Source organism: Patagioenas fasciata, chromosome 3 (genome assembly GCF_037038585.1).
Source record: "Patagioenas fasciata isolate bPatFas1 chromosome 3, bPatFas1.hap1, whole genome shotgun sequence".
NCBI classification, from domain to species: Eukaryota; Metazoa; Chordata; class Aves; order Columbiformes; family Columbidae; genus Patagioenas; species Patagioenas fasciata.
In genome coordinates, this window is record NC_092522.1 from 18,215,719 (window position 1) to 18,231,736 (window position 16,018).

Consider the following 16,018-nt stretch of genomic DNA (forward strand, 5'->3'; position numbering starts at 1 on the left):
CAACACCTATGCATAACATGCTGTATGAGAGTCAGCATTTCCTAAAGAGAAAATGATCTGGTGTTTCTAAGCTGAGACTCACCGCATTGCCAACCCAGCAGAGAACTCAGAAGGCTTATCCCTGCAGTACCCACCAGATCAGCTTTCAGAGAACCTAAGGCTATTCAAAACACTGCCATCAAGTTTTAAACTGAATGAAAAATGCAAAAGCTGCAAATAAAACCTACTGGGAATTCAACAGCCCATTTTCACTCCTCTGCTCCTTCTCCACTACTTTCAGCTTTTTTCACTATTCCAGGTCCTCCTAGTCTCATTGCAGGAGAGTACAGACCACTGCCTGGCCCAGTACAGCCTTGTGTTCAAGCTTTTTACAAAAACAGACAGTATGCAGCACTGATCCAGCACAAACTAACCAACCCTTGCACCAAAGCAATGCACAGGCTGAGCGCTCCTAACTTCTAGTGTCTGCTGTACTTCAGTATATCTAGTAGCTGTTGGAAAAGAAGCAGGGGGGGAAAAAGAAAAAAAAAAGGTTGCTTCAGGCAAAAGTCCCCAAAATTCAAAGGTTTCCCCTCCCCCCTGCAAAAAGATGAAAAAGTTTGAGACAAACCACAGGTAAGAACTAGGCTAAGTGTCCTCTGACCAGACATGAGCCACGCTGGCAGACTTCCCACTAATACTAAGTGCAGACCATTACTGATGCAATGCCTCAAAGTCAACATCTCTGCAGCCACTAGTTTATCCCCATCTTACGGTAACTCTTTAATACATCCTGTCAAAAATAATAGTCTGAGATTAATAACTAAATAAATCTTTGTGGAGAAAACAATCTGACAGCAATCCTTCATCTTGTACAATATTCTGTCAACATTAAGCAAGACATGTGGCAAATTACTCAAAAGCTTTGAAAAGTTTTAATTTTCATTAGAGAGAAAGGTATTTATCTAAAAACGTGAAATTTAAGATCACTAGACAGGATTATGATGAGTATTATGAATATTTATTACGGTTACCTCCAGGAGTCTGTTCAGATGTCCAACATTTCTTACAGCTAATACATTTTAATTCATAATGAGTACTTCCTCCAGATGGGTACCCAAAATTAAACAAGAAACCAAGGCAATACATACTTGTGTCATTAAAAGGTACTTTTTCATTGATTATGCATAGAGATTCTTCCAGTCTACTGCCCAAAGCTGCTTGAAGATTCTTTAACTGTTGCTGGCTAAATAACAGAAAGACAAAACAAAAAAACCACACACACACACACATATTGTAAACCTTTAAAATCTAACCTGTATCACCAATATCCCAGCTCACCATAGGCATCCCTTGAGTATACAGGTATCAGTCTCCTTCTACAAGTTAGATCAAATTAGGACAATAGGAATAACTTTTCCTCCATTATGTCATATTTTATATATGGCACAGTATTTTAATCCCTAGGAAATGCATGGAAAGATGCAATAAACTGTTGTAAATCCTAAATTCCATTGAGAAGCTAAACTGATTTCAGAGTTAATCTTTACATTATTTTCCAGTTCTGCAATTACTGTAAAAGCTATATGAAAGTAATATTTTCTACCGGAATTTGAATGGGAATTCAAAAGGGCCTTTAAAATAGTTACAATATATCCAATGCAGTATTCCAATATGCACACAGTGAGTTGCTGATAACTCAGTTAACTATGTCACATCACTATTAGAAATACCCCACAAGCCTTTGAAACCCCCATATCTGAACCCTGCTATGACACAGCTCATTCCCACAAGACTTGGCGATTACGTTTCTGATGCATTCAAAAGGGATTTTTCTCTAGATCTGCTTCACTTGCATTTGATCGTGTACATAGATGTGAGCCTTAGTTATTAAGATTACCAATATCATTAGTATAGATTCTTGAGATTAATAGTAACATACTCCAGCATTATACATGTATATATGTCAAAGATTACTGCATATTGATTCAGACCAAATTCCACACCTTACCCAACTTAGGGCCCCAAATTCTTCACTGTTTTGCTTCCTGTTTGACATCTAGAACTCCTGCTCATATAGCGGAGGGTGGGGGAAGGTGTCAAAGTGACGGTTTTTTCCTTTTTTATAAAAACACTGATACATGGAAATTTATCAGGACTAACAAGGAAAAGTAATCCAAAATAGACAAGTAAGATATGAAGAAACTGGCCAATAAGTAGCTCATGCACGTTAACAAAGATTTATCTTGAAGAGCAGCTCCAAAATTGCATAGAAACCTTACAGCATGAACCACACTAGCATTTGGCATGATAGAAAATAAACTCACAGACAAACTGCAAAAGTATGGATGATGTTTTCTTTCGGTACTATAAACGAATGGCAAACAAGCAGTGCGATATGTTTTGTTTTACATTCTGCCCTTTAATTTTCAAGGCATGCAGGCTGTCAAGTCTCATATCCCCTGGCTTTCCTGAATAAAGTATGGGTGTTGGAGGCAAATGGATCCCTTCCCCTGAAAAAGTAGGGAAAACAGAAGAGTAGTGCTCTCAAAGGCACCTTCTGTCATGTGTGCATTAGATACCGACTTCAGTATTTAAAATAAAGTGGCGTCAGGCTTTAATATTTTTTAGAAGCCTCCCTTCTTAAAACAGTAGGGACAATTTCTTACAGTGACATTAACTACTCAGTCACCATAAAACATGATGGACAAGCTCTGAACTGCACACTAGCAGATCAAGACTACACTGTTTTTCGAACTCCACAAAAAAGCAAACAGCAGCAAACCACAGCTTTCATCCTCTTTTGCAAGTCATTCTTAGTGAAACCCTGACCTGTATTAGAAGAATAATTGGAATTCAAGTATCTTCACATCTATCAAAATAGTTAAAATACATACTCCAAGGTTATCATTTGAAAGAAGGAACTCTTCATCTGATCATTCACTATGCATTTTATCCTTTAAATATCTATACTGCACATAAATCTTTAAAAAATGCACCTTACTAATGAACTTCAGAGAAGTGCACCTTAATTTGATTTGGCCCACAGTCCTCAATTTCTTCCTATTTTCTACAATTTGTCTTCAAGATAATGAAGCTATTCCAAAACTAACAATACAATCTCTCAACAAAAACTTTCACATATTCTAGCTGAGCTTGTTACACCTGAGGCAAAAGCGATTGCTCAAGAAGCTTTTGGAGTGGAAGGGGATTTTTTGAAATTCTTTTCAGCCAGTTGTCTCAGTATATCTTAATCAAGCTTCATTTTTAAAAGCAGTTCATAAAATCTCATGAATCTTTGTTTCATACAAGTTCAGTAGTTTCTTTACTTTTTATAGAAGTCCATTACAAATAAATTCTTCAAGCTTTCATCAGTTTCAAGCCTTCACAGCTATTCAAAATAGTTTGAGATAACTGCTCTTACTGAAAGTTGAAACTGTGGAATTGATTGTCTAGTTACACACTCAGCAGAAGGAAAAGTCTGACCTGCAGTCTTGATGTTAATGTGCTGTTGTCCAGAATTTTCAGTTTCAAGGTGGTGTGGTTTTGTTTTGTGTTTTTAAGATATTATTCTCTAAAAATAAACAAACCTAAAAATAAATCTTTTACAGCAGTTATTTCTTCAAATGCATTTGTCATTATATTAAATAAAAACACTTACCATTCTTCAGTTCGAAGCCTACAGTCCTTAGCTTCTCTTTCTAGTGTCTGAGACTTGATCTTTATGCAAGAAGATAATCTCACAATGTAAGTACTGACACAGCAAGATATTTCATTTCAGAAGTTTTCAAACTTGCAAGTAAGAGAAAAATTCCTTACTTCTAATTTGGCTTTATCATTCTGCAGCTTTTCTATGGTATCCGTGTATTTCTTTGTTAAACTGTCTACCACAGCTTGATGCTGGGAAGCATCAGTTTCCAAAACCTCAAGTCTAGTTCTCAGTTCCGCTTCTAAACGTTTGTGTTGCTCATCTGCTTCAAAAAACTAAAAGAAGAAAAGCAGAGCTTATATGAAAGTTTCATTTTACTACAGAATCTAGTCGTATGAGTTATACCAATTAGCTAGTCTAGGTAAACAAAAAGTACTATTTCTCATATAAATACAAATTTTATGATGGTATTTACATAGACAAGAATCAGGAAAAACGCATATTGTGTTTATTAAAGTTTTGTAGTACCAAGCATTCCTTAAATATATTGCTCATTAATAGCAGACACCTGTAAAATTAAACTTGAGCCATAAGGTTTTTCTCAAGTTTTCTAAACTGAGGTAAAATGCATTCCATTTCAGTAAAGTAACTCCAGACTTAATTATCACAACTTGCAGGAAATATTTCAAGCTTTAAGGCAATTCTGAAACAGTGAACTAAAAAGAAATTTCCACCCACTACCAACTATACGGCTGTTTTCAGTAAGGTGGTTAAGCATCACCAAAAGTTAAAAACCCAAATGAGAAAACACATATTATGTGATTTATTCCACGTGCTGTCTTAAGAATCTAAAGTCAAAATACTTTCTCATTTGCCCAGTGAACATCTTTATAAGCAAGTTATCTAATCTACCATTTTGCATACAACTAAACTTCAAAGCTCACTAGTTTTCAGACGGCATTTTCTTTTCTCTTTCTTAATGTGACCAGTTTTCTCAACTAAAAAGAAAGACTAAGAAAAGTTTCACTCACAAGTATATGTAGTCGTTCATTCTCTTCTATCTTCTTCTGAAGATCTTCATTGAAGACACTTTTCTGCTCTTGACTCAACTGAGATGAGGATTCTGCACTTTTCTAAAAGAAAATAAAATGCGTTCATTATCTCCAAATCTTTGCAGGTATCCCAAAGCCCATGCCCAAGTACATGAAAGCACTTAACATTGCAAACTCCCAATAGAGATGAGTATATCTCTTTCTTACATTGATTAATATATCCAAAGCTACACATATTGCACACGGCATGAACCTAAAAGCAGCACATTTTCCTTCACGCTGTTGTTACAGTGGAGTGGTAGAACACTAACTCAATAAGGACTCAGGAAAGCCTCTACTCAGGCATAACACCCACACACACATGAAATTGCTTGTAGGGGCAGGTGCCCATTTGACATCATTTGAATCTTGCACGATTCCATGCAGCCACTAATATGAAGTCCTACACGAACAGGCTTGTTTTGGCAGCTGTGCTTAAGGCACATCTGCTCCCACCAAGTGTCCAGGTGTAAGCCGCTCTGGTCTCAGCAGGGACCAGGAATAATTACTATCCCATGGTGGGCTGCAGCATGAGGTGGCACTGGAAAACACACAGTCTTCACTGTCCACCAACTACCCTGAGAATGCAGGTATCTCTCTGCCAACTGTTTCCTCATTTGCCAGCCATTTCATCCAAAAGACTCAAGAGACCACCAGCAAATCCCATACTGCTGAACAAAGGCAGCACCATCATCAATCAAAATGAAGACTGTTTACATTTAAACTTAACAGTGAAAGTCAAGTGTTTGGGACAGCTAAGCTATCTCTGCATTTGATGTCAGCCTATGAACACCTGAGATACAGGCATATCTTCTCCTCCTTCTATAAGGATTGCAGTGTAACACAGGTAATCCATCCCAATCTTAATCTAAACAGTTTTCTGAACCTTAGTCTATATAGTTTTAGACGTGATTTACATGGTCTCTCAATGGCAAGTCTCTGAAGTAAGGGTGACATGAAATTTAGTGGGGGTGTGTTCAATACAATTTACATACAGTGAGGCCCTACAGGAGTGTCAAACTCATTTTCACTGAGGGCCACATCAGTCTTGCGGTTGCCTTCAAAGGGCTGAATGTAATTTTAGGACTGTATAACTACAGACATCTGCTAAGCAAGATTTTTTTTGCCTTTAGCACATACTTTGTTCTTCTTGCCCCTTGTTTCACTTAATGCAAGTTCATCTTGAAGTAACTCCACTCGCTTGGCAAGCTGCTGATTTCGAAAGGTCAAGCTGTCCATTTCTTGTTGCAGTTTCCTCAGTGATTGATCCTTCATCTTCAGTTGCTCCTGAATGACCAAAAAGCTTAACTTTAAAATTTCACACTTACTTTCAACGCATGCTTTTAATAAGAAGTATTACATTAAAAAAAGAACACATTAAAAAATTGCTTTCTTCACTATATGAACACTGAAGAAGTAAGAAGTATTGCTTTTTAACTAAAACACAGATTTCACTTCCTTGAGCTGCCCACAGATCACACTCAAGTAGGTGCTTCATTCTATAAGTTACTCATGAAGAAGCAACCTTCCACTTTTTAAAAGTAAAAACCTACAGAGAACAATGACAACTAGTTGCGGAACAGACATTCTTTTACTAAATCAGGCTCCTTCCTCATTGTTTTAATTGCAATACTTCGATTAAAAAGTATTCCCATTTACCCCTCACATTTACCTGTTTTGTGACAGCTTAATACATCTGACATGAGCAGGTTTTAGAGATTACCTTCAGAGAAGCAGAGTTCGCTTGTTCATCCACAACCCCTTTTTTCAGTACTTGGTTCTGAGCTCGAAGCTGAAAAATAGAAAATGCCAATAACAATGCAAGAGAAAGAAATATGTGCATCACATTCTCTCATGAGAGCATCAGCTGCATGTGCTTTTCAAACTATTCTGCTGAGGTAGACAGTAGTGGTACCAGGTTGAAAAAATTACCCAATTCATATCCTAAACTGCCAAGAAACAAGAAGGTACTTTACCATCTGAATATTTTGGTAAAATAGAACATAATTCTTTCTCAATAAAATCTTGGAAGATCAGTTACTTAGATATAGTTAAGGTTTGAAGAACAATGAACTAATATGGAAAAGTTGCAACTTCTTCCTTGACTGATCTATTTCTTGCTCGTATTCAGTGCTATTTCTGTTTCTCCTCTCTTCTCCCCAAAACTGTTCATGACTGGTCCTGGAACATAAGCACAGCTCACAACACAGTCAACATCTCTATCAATTGCAGAAGAGCTTAACTATATTCCAATTCAAAAATACTCATTACCAGTAGCAACAGATAATCTAGAGAGAACAGCTTAACAAACACTTCAGGAAAGAACAGAGAAAGCACAGAAGAAAAAGCCCTCTAGGACTTACTTATATAGTTCACAAATCTGAGCTGTGGTGGAAAGTGATACTCAAGAAATCTATTTTCCAGTCACTGCACAGAGCACCTATACCCTGCATCAATGAGGATACCAACAGTTCCATCTTCCCATTCCTTGAATCCTGGTTTCTTCAAGGGCAGTTTGTATTTATTTGACATGCTTGAGTCCAGCTGTTGCAGATATAAATTAAAAGGGCTTGTATAGTGTTTGGGAATACTTCTGGCAGACGCGTAAAAGGCGAGATTCATTGTAAAACAGCAACAGCTCATCTTTTCAGTCTGATGACTGAATATATTTGAAAGGTCAAAAGTCAGTTGACATTGCTAAGCACAGGCTTTGCCCTGCAGTATTCCCACTGTGCTGCTCAGGCATCACAAAGGCAACAGAAGAAACTTGCAAGAGCATCACAGAAGACTTAAAAGCAAGAAAAAGCAGTGCAGCAGTTTTCTACGCCTTTTGTTCCTCCACAGCTACTAACGCAGGAATGTGTCAGATGCAGCAAATAAGCTAGCTCAGTCATGTTGCACTGAGATAGCCAAGCTGAAGGGTGACCCACCAAAGGCTGTCACAAGTTGAAAGAGCCTTTTGACCATTACTTCCATCAGGGTTGTGCAAGAGAGACAGAAGCTGCAACTTGAGGCAAAGACGACTCTGAAAATACACATCCATCTTCTGGACTGTGCCATGAACTAAGAGAGAACACAACCCTTTTGCAGCTACTTCCCTTGGCACTCCTTGAGCGTCTACCTCTGCCTTTGGCTTCCACAACATGATTAAGTGCAGGAAAATAGTTTCCCAGTGCTAGTCTCCATTTCCACCTGCACACAAACAGCCAATTGAACAACTGATCATTTACAGAAACAGGAAAGTTATCCGCAAATCCACAATGCCCTGGAGTTGTTGCACAAGAAGTGGGATGAAGCCAAGAAATAGTTCCCATGAAGAATCCATGAAACACCACCAGCTTCATGTTGCAAGGTGGAAGTTCAAAGAAAGGTTTTAGACACCATGATACTAAAAGAAAGAGGATCCAGTAGCTAGAAGTTTCACAAGCTATAATCAAAAGCCCACATCTCAAAGTTTCATTTAGGAATCAAACAAAGTCCCTCAATTACCTTATCCTGAGCCATTTCTAGTCTCCGAAATACAGCAGAGCCACTGTAGAAAGCAACACGAAGTATGAACTCTGTGACCTACAAAGCCTCAAAGTGAATTCTGTTTTCTTAAAACGATTTTGTGGAAACATTAAATAAATATCTGAGAACAATTTAGATTCTGCACAGCTTTTTTTTTTTTTAATAGCAGTTCCAAGGACAACAGTATTTAAAAATACATCAGCCTGTAATTTAGAAAAATGTGTCAAATACAGTCAAGTGCCTTTTGCCAAACACTCTGACGCTGGGCTACACAAAACCAAAGTGCTGGCTTTCTTTCCCAAGGTCACTGAAGAATTATGCCATTCAAGACCATCAGTTTCCTCTCCCTTTTAGTGAAGAAACAAGAATGAACAGTTCTGTGTTAATCAGGTCTCCACCATTTAAAAAGTCACCTCAAGCACCTTAGAAAGACATTCTCTGCTATGGGCCAGATGCGTTTCCAAATACTCTATTAAGCAGCACCAGAAACGGGAAGCAAAGTCACCCAGGGCAGATGCAGAAGAGTGGGAACAGACATGAGGCAAGTATGAAATCGAGTGTCCTCACTCCCAGGACACTGCAACACCACTGCAAGTACCGCTCGAGTCCTACACCCACCAGACAAAGCGAACTCAGACTATGAGTGGGATACCAGACCAAGAGCCAAAACGATAACTAAGCCCCACACCTGGCTGGGAAGTGGAGCAGGAAGGGAAAGCACTGCTAGTTTGGCTTCCCTGCTGTAGCTGGGCCCGCCGTCCCACTCGGTGCTTTGCAGACGAGGCCGCTTTGCTGCTCAGTCGGCACTGGGCAGTGCTGTGCTCCCTCGGCACCTGCGAGCCCGCAGCTCCTCTGCCTAGCCAAATCCGCCCTCACCTCGCCCCGAGAGGAGGCAGCCTCGGGCTCCAACACTTAGCGCTACCACAGAAACCTGCGTTCCAGCCCTGACCAGCCCCGCTCCGGCTGGAGGGCTCCGGGCCTCGCCAACTCGCGGCGGCGCCGGGGCAGAGCAGGCGACCCCGCCAACCCGCGGCCCGGGCGGGAATGTCCCTCCCATCAGAGCGGCCGTTGGGCGCGTAACGGCCCGAGCCCGCGCGCGGGTAGCGGCTGGAGGGGGCGGCACCGGCCGGGGGGTGGCACCGGCCGGGGGGCGGCGGCCCCCGCTCGCGGAGCATCGGGGACGGGCTCTGGCGCCTGGTACCTTGGAGTACTCCTGAGCCAGCTTCTGGTACTTCCCCTGCAGCTCCGCGGCGGCCGCCATGGCCCCGCCAGCTCAGGGTAGACGCGGGCCCCAGCCCCACACGCCCGCTAAGGGACGACGCACTTCCGGGTTCAGGCGGCGGGAGCGTGATGACACCACAAGACCACCCACATGGCCGGGAGGGCGGAGCTTAAGTCGCCGGCGCCACCATCTTGACGCAACTTCCAAGATGGCGGCACGGGGGTGAGCGGGGCCGCGAGAGGGGGCGGGCCGGACCACGTGACGGGGAGCGCAGCCGCCTCCGTTGCCGTAGTAACAGCCGCCGGGCCCCGCGCGGCCTGGAGCCTACGGGGCCACACGCCGCCCAGAAAGCATCGGCCTCGCTCGGAGCAGCGTCCAGCCGAGCGGGGCTGGACGGGGAGCCCGGGGGCGGCGGACGGGGGGGGCATGTCGCGGATCGCGACGCGGACAGCGGCGGGTGCTGTCCCGGAGCCGTCCTTGCCCGAGCAGAGCGCCGGGGCCGCGGCTCCCGGCCTAGGCAAGGCTGTCGCTAGGGGGCGCCCCGCGCTCGGGCCTGCGGCTCCGGGCGTGCGGAGGCGGCTCGGGGAGGGCACCAGGGGGCCCGGCCGGTCCCGCAGCCCGTGTGTGAGGGCGGATCCATCAGTGAATAAGTGAAACAAAAGGCAGTGAGGTAGTTTCTCATGGCTTGCAGCGAGCGGCAGGGATGGGATTAGTCGGTGGCAGCATCTGGCGCTTCCTACTGCGTTCAGCCTTCACCGCCATTACCCTGACGGAGGGAACGCGGGTGACCCGTGTGCTACCGCGGGGCCCACGGTTCGCTCCCAAGCTGCAGAAACTCGAGTTCCACAGGCTTGGGGGTCATTTTGAGTATCTGCACCCTGTGGTTCCCGGGGGGGCCCTTCTGTGCTGCTTCCAGCCTGCAGGTTCCTTTGTTTCAGAACCTGCTTTCAGCTTCACCACTCAGGCATCATCCTCTAGAGATTGCTTGGACCGTGCTAATTATTATCCTGTTCTTCTTTATCCTCAGATTTGCCAAACATTTAAATGTATATATACCAGCAGCGCTCTTTAAGCAGAACCTGAAGACATCATAGTAGCTGTGTTTGGACCTGCCTGACATCCAGCGAATCCAGGATTTTGTTTCTGAAAATGACTGGAACCAGATGTGTAAAGAAAAAATAATAAGGCAAAAATGTGATGATACTTCACCAGTATATGCTGAGCATCTGGTGATTTGCAGGTTAAGGGCTTCCTGGTCTAGGATAGACATGCAACAGCGAATTATTATTTTTGTTCAGTTTCCATGGTGTCATTTCTTCCACTTGATTTAAGCATGGTGTCTTCATAGCCTTTCCTCAGGAGTGGGTAGTGCTAGAGATGCTAAATCATCATTTCCTTACCTTCTTTTCTCTTTGTTTCCCTTAAGTAGGAGGAGATAGTAGGTGACTGTAACAGGAACTAATCCTATTCCTTAGTCTTGAGGCTTCTATGGTGTGCACTATTATTTTGCTTATCACAGTAATGGAGTTGGCAAGCACTAAATATGATATGGTGGCCAGATTATTAAATATGTTTCTATCTCCACAGGAAGTCTTAATGTTGGAGGACATGTCACTGATCCATTTTGCCAAGAACAGAGAATGCACATTTTTAGGAAGTTTAAAAAGGGAAAAAAGCAAAACACATCTTGTCCCCGTTCATCTAAATGGTCTTGCTGCTGTTCTGCATGACCAAAAGAGCTTAAATAGCAATACTGGAATAAGAAATAAGGAAGCTCTAGTTTTTCATATTAGAGCCATAACGGACTACCCCTTCTACTCCATTTTGTGTTCCCTACAGCAGCCCTTAACAAAGTAAATGGAGTTTGCAATTGGCGTTCAGCACATCAGGGTTAACAGGCAACATACCTTGCGTGGTATGTCCTCACATGACAGTGCAGTAAAATTTCTACTGAAAAATTATTAAAAACCTTTACAATTATTCTAAGCCTGTATTTGTAGGTTTGCATTTTGTAGGATGACTTTCATGAAATATTAGCTTGAAATGCTTTGAACATACTCCCAGTTTGTGCTGTGTTCAAAGATGCTTTTGTGATAAAATTTTCTCCTTGTATCTGGCACAGTAAATGCTGGCAGAGAGGTTTCACAGCTGAAAGCTGGGAAAGGGAGCTGAGGGAATTACAGTGCCTAGTTGGAGCAGAATGAATTGCTCTCCCACTGACCACAACGGTGTTTCTGACTGGACAGCCAGCATGCAGGCTGGAGGAACGGAGAATTTATTTGCCTGCATCCATCCAGAATGGCAAGATCTACATATACATTATATAGGGCATTTATCATAGGAGGTAATGCCAGTTTCTTAAAACACAAGTGGACGGAGGGAATAAAAAATGGGTGCTTTTCCCACTTAAGGGCTGTAAGGCTGAGACCTGCCTGCAGGATTTTTAGGCTCATCAGAACAGCCCTGTTTCAATGTATTTAAAGCATCAGGCCAGCTTCTCGTATTTTAAAGTGGTCCTCCCTCTTACTCAGTTTCATGGATCCTGGAGTCCTTATAATGTTAGGAACATATAATATGATTTATCACCATTCCATGATGGTACTTGGTGAACAGCTTGAGTCAAAGTTCCCCAAACATCCAGGTAATAAAGTTATGTGGCTTATGTTTGGTTTTGTTATTGGTTTGGTTTTTTTGGCTTTTTTGGTTTTTTACTTACTCATAGGAAGTTATCAGATTAATCCTTTTGATTTGTCATTGCAGCTGCAGTGCTACTTCCCCTGCTTTCAGCTGTGAAAAAAAATGTCTGTATTGCACTGTTTCCTCGCAAGCACTTCCCTAAAGCTCATCTCTCCCTAGAGAGCAAGTCTGTCCAAGAGCTGCGCTGCGCTGGAGAGGCGCACAATGCGAGTTGCTGCAGCGTGGTGTCGTAATGCTTCCGTGTCAGCGACTCCGTGTGTCACCGCAGAGGCTGATGCTGTCACCAGAAGTTCAGAGCGAGAAGAGTTCAACTGACTGAAATGCCGAGCAGCGTGGGGTGGTTGCCACAGGGCCCCTAAATACCTTCTGCAAATCCATCCACATGATCTTAGTACACGTTACAGCAGCAGAGCTTAATGCAAGATAAAACGTGATGTGTTGAGCAAGGAAATATATTACAAGGATCACAGCATTTTTGCTTGTCTTTGTTGGCTTTCATGGGGAAGAACAAAGAGCCAGGGGTACACATGGGAACAGAACCTGTCCTTATGTCTGTGCCTAGCAGCTAGCATAGTGGGTGTTGAATTTTAGATACTGTCTCAAGACAAATAATTTATTTAAGAATTACCGTGATTGTTTCAACGTGTTCTGTTTTCAAGCTCTTTTATTCTCCCTTCCCTGCTCAAACAGTGCCTTCCCCTCTGTCCAGTTAGTCAGAACTTGTACTCACATACTCTGTGAATAGGTGCAAGTAGAGAAACAAACGAGGAATATATTTTGAATAATCCAGGATGTTTTCTGTGCTTTGGGAAAATAAACTTCATTGTCATCACATGCTTACAAGTATTCACAACAAAGGGGTGTCTACGATCCGGAAAAAAAATAAAAAATGATTGGAAGGGAGCCATAGTCAGCAGACTATCACAAGCAATGCATAAACCACATCCTCGGAAGCTGCAAACACCCGAAACTGGTGTTTTGTTTCTGTTATCTTAGCAACGGCAAGTATGAACAGCAGGATATGTACTCATGATATGCGCTTGTTATTTCTCATGGTGACTCTGTAACAAACTGTTCGTTATGTATAACCTTTCACCTCTTTCAAAATCCAATTGTTCTGCTGAATTTTTTAAATTGCCAAGTACTCAAAAAAATGTATATGCATGTACAGATATGCACTTCACAGAACACTTTCTTTTAATTATTTGTAATCTTCATTATCATAATTCCAGTGTTTCTGTGACATTTAAAAATAGAAATTAAAACAAGTCTCTCTGTCTCTCGCGTCCCTTCCCAGCCCATAGGATAAATAGCTTGAGTCATCTATAGGGTGTGTGCATGGCCAGGGGAGTGGTGCTTTTGTGTAAAAATAAGTTGCTGAGAACGAGAAAATGGAAAAACTGAGCAGGCAGCTGCCTGTAATAATTCAGAGTTGACTTGGCAGCTCATGTTCAGCTCAGGTACAACACATACTGGCACTTGGTGCAACAGGAGCAATTTCTGTATCTTCACAACAAACGCTTCCTGACATTCACAGAATGTCAGGGATTGGAAGGGACCTCGAAAGATCATCTTGTCCGCTCTATAAAACAGCAGAACTTAGAGCTGAAAAGGTTTATGGTTCTTTTTGGGTTGTTTTTTTTTTTTTTTTTTCCCCCTGGATGCAGAATTCCCTCTCTTCCAGGAAAATGAAACCTCTTCCCTAGCTCTGCAATTTTTTATTGAATGTTTGCACATCTTCTACAGCCTTCTTTCCTGCTTTTCTTTATGTTTGCAGGGGCCATAGCTGAGAAATGTGGCCCAGCTGAGACTACCTGTGCTCAGAGTCTGGAGTCTTCCATGTTTGGTGGAGAAAGAAACATAAAAATGATGTACTTTAATTCCAGAGAGACAAAATGTCCCATTTCATAGAGAAAAAGACTGAATTGAGAAGGGGCATTATGAAGATTGTACAGCGAGAAGTGGATGCTCTCTCACGTACACCAGGTGCGGACACAGACCTGCAAGCCTTTGCAAGTAACATCAGCAAACCAGGAGCTGGTACCTGCAGCAAAGACGGCATGGGTTTGTCTTAGTTTCCTCAAATCTCCAGAGACAGACACATAAGTGGAGAAAGGAGAGAGATCTGGAAGATTTACCAGTAGGTTTGCAAACATTTTAATCAGAATTGCTCCTGTTAATGAAGATTTTTTTTTTTTTAACTATTTTTTAAAGAGATTGTGGCACCTTCAGAAACAATTTGCGCTTTTGGAACGAGCTAAAGCCTGCTCTTTGGTGCAGAAAGACTGTCATGGAAAAAGAAGAGGCATGGAGGAGATGTGGGGCAGGGTTCCTCACCGACAGCGCAGGGAGAAGGCACAACATGCCATGTAGAAGGATAGGGCGATAAATGTTGTTTTTACATTGCAAGCCCAGAGATGGGAAACGTGAACTTGAAGCAGTGGAAGGGGGGATGCCCTGGGAGGATCAAAAAGCAGCAGGGGAGTATTACAATCAAACTATCTGCTTGGAAAAATGCTTTGGAGGAGACAGGTTTGTCTTTGTGGATTTTTATGAACTGGAAAGGAGAAACAGCATGAGGAGCAAAGCAGTGTCGGTTTTGAATCCTGACAATGGGAGGAGGAATAACCTTAGGGAGGATTACAAGGCTGAGATGGACTGTATAAGCATTTTGTCTACTTTTTTTCTTTGTGTTTTACTACATTGAGGGGTGGGGCGTTGGTCATTTCTCAGTGGTTGGTGGTTGTTTTTGTGTGTGGTTATGACACTGACCAGTAGAAGCAGCATCGTGGCAGCTGAGTGAAATATCACATACCGTTAAGTATCTAGCAGTGAACTTGAGTGCACATACAGGGATGTGTAGTAATTAATCACAGGATGACACAGTTGGTCAGATTTTTCTTTTTTTTTTTAAATATGGGAGTAGGCTTCCAGGCCTGTACGCTTTAGAAAGGAATTAAATGTAGCAAACTACTGGAAAAAATACTCACTGGAACCTCATGATAAATATTCTGTGTAATATTTTAAAAGAGTTTAAGTTTTTCAGTGTAAGAAGAACAATCCTTAATTTCAAAATCACAGGAGTTTATTTGAATGGTTTTAGATAAGAAGACAAAAGCTTCTTACCCTAGATGAAATCTAGTTAGAAGAGGATACAATTGATGCTTGATTTCTATTGTCAGCCACCCTTCCATACACATTCATTCACTGGAAAACCAGCATTTCTTAGAGAAAAAGTAGGTGCAAGCCACTGGCACGAGCCAGTAAATAAAGGAAGATTCACAGAATGACAACGCACTCTTTTCCACCTCTAATTGCATCCCATATTTCCGTTAATAGATCAGCACTAAAATTAAATTTGGTATCGCGATCGACCCAGGGTGCTTACGCTTCTCCTTGTTATGAGGCACTACATATGATAAATAAACCAGCAACGCTACCAGGGTATCTGCGAAGTTGGACACCAACAAGTAGGGATTAACAACCACATCGGAAATAATGAGCCTTGACAGATCTAGGGTTAAATACTTTAAAATTAGATCCTGCTGAAAGCCGAATCTTGTCGCTTAGCAACGGCTGCATGGGATGCTGCTGTCACTCAGGGGATGTTTCTCTGGGGAGTTAACGTTATGCTGACAGAAAATGGGTTATGATTGGGTCAAGGTGACATCATGCCACACGGCGGTATCATTTTTTTAAGGTGGCATACAACACGATCGCACTAGAGTTAATACCCAGATTTGTGTAGCCACTTGGAGACTTAAGGAAACATCTTTTCTTTTGAAATGGCTCGGCTCTGCCTACACCTCTGTGCAGAACAGCAGGTCATTTCAGCCAGCACACCGTGGTCAGACTCAACAGGTGGATTTT

General features: G+C 42.2%; 1 protein-coding gene and 1 long non-coding RNA gene across 4 annotated transcripts in view; one reads left to right on the forward strand and one right to left on the reverse strand.

Annotated features, from left to right (window-relative positions):
• PPP1R21 (protein phosphatase 1 regulatory subunit 21) overlaps positions 1 to 9,564 on the reverse strand; it is a 29,754-nt gene extending 20,190 nt beyond the window's left edge. For 2 of the 3 annotated variants that reach the window (XM_065833422.2, XM_071805896.1), the window contains exons 1-7: positions 9,431 to 9,564; positions 6,443 to 6,511; positions 5,860 to 6,006; positions 4,660 to 4,761; positions 3,799 to 3,963; positions 3,641 to 3,699; positions 1,131 to 1,225 (exon numbers count right to left, since the gene is read on the reverse strand). In XM_065833422.2, the coding sequence (XP_065689494.1) occupies positions 1,131 to 1,225; positions 3,641 to 3,699; positions 3,799 to 3,963; positions 4,660 to 4,761; positions 5,860 to 6,006; positions 6,443 to 6,511; positions 9,431 to 9,490 (697 nt within the window). In that variant the 5' untranslated portion in view covers positions 9,491 to 9,564. Of the gene's footprint in view, positions 1 to 1,130; positions 1,226 to 3,640; positions 3,700 to 3,798; positions 3,964 to 4,659; positions 4,762 to 5,859; positions 6,007 to 6,442; positions 6,512 to 9,105; positions 9,269 to 9,430 lie in introns of those variants that run through there. The other variant, XM_071805897.1, reaches the window with a different exon arrangement.
• On the forward strand, positions 9,536 to 12,622 carry LOC139827513 (uncharacterized). Its single transcript, XR_011738160.1, has 2 exons — positions 9,536 to 9,673; positions 10,479 to 12,622. It is a non-coding gene; the product is annotated as an uncharacterized lncRNA (long non-coding RNA).
• The last annotated feature ends 3,396 nt before the right edge of the window (positions 12,623 to 16,018 follow it).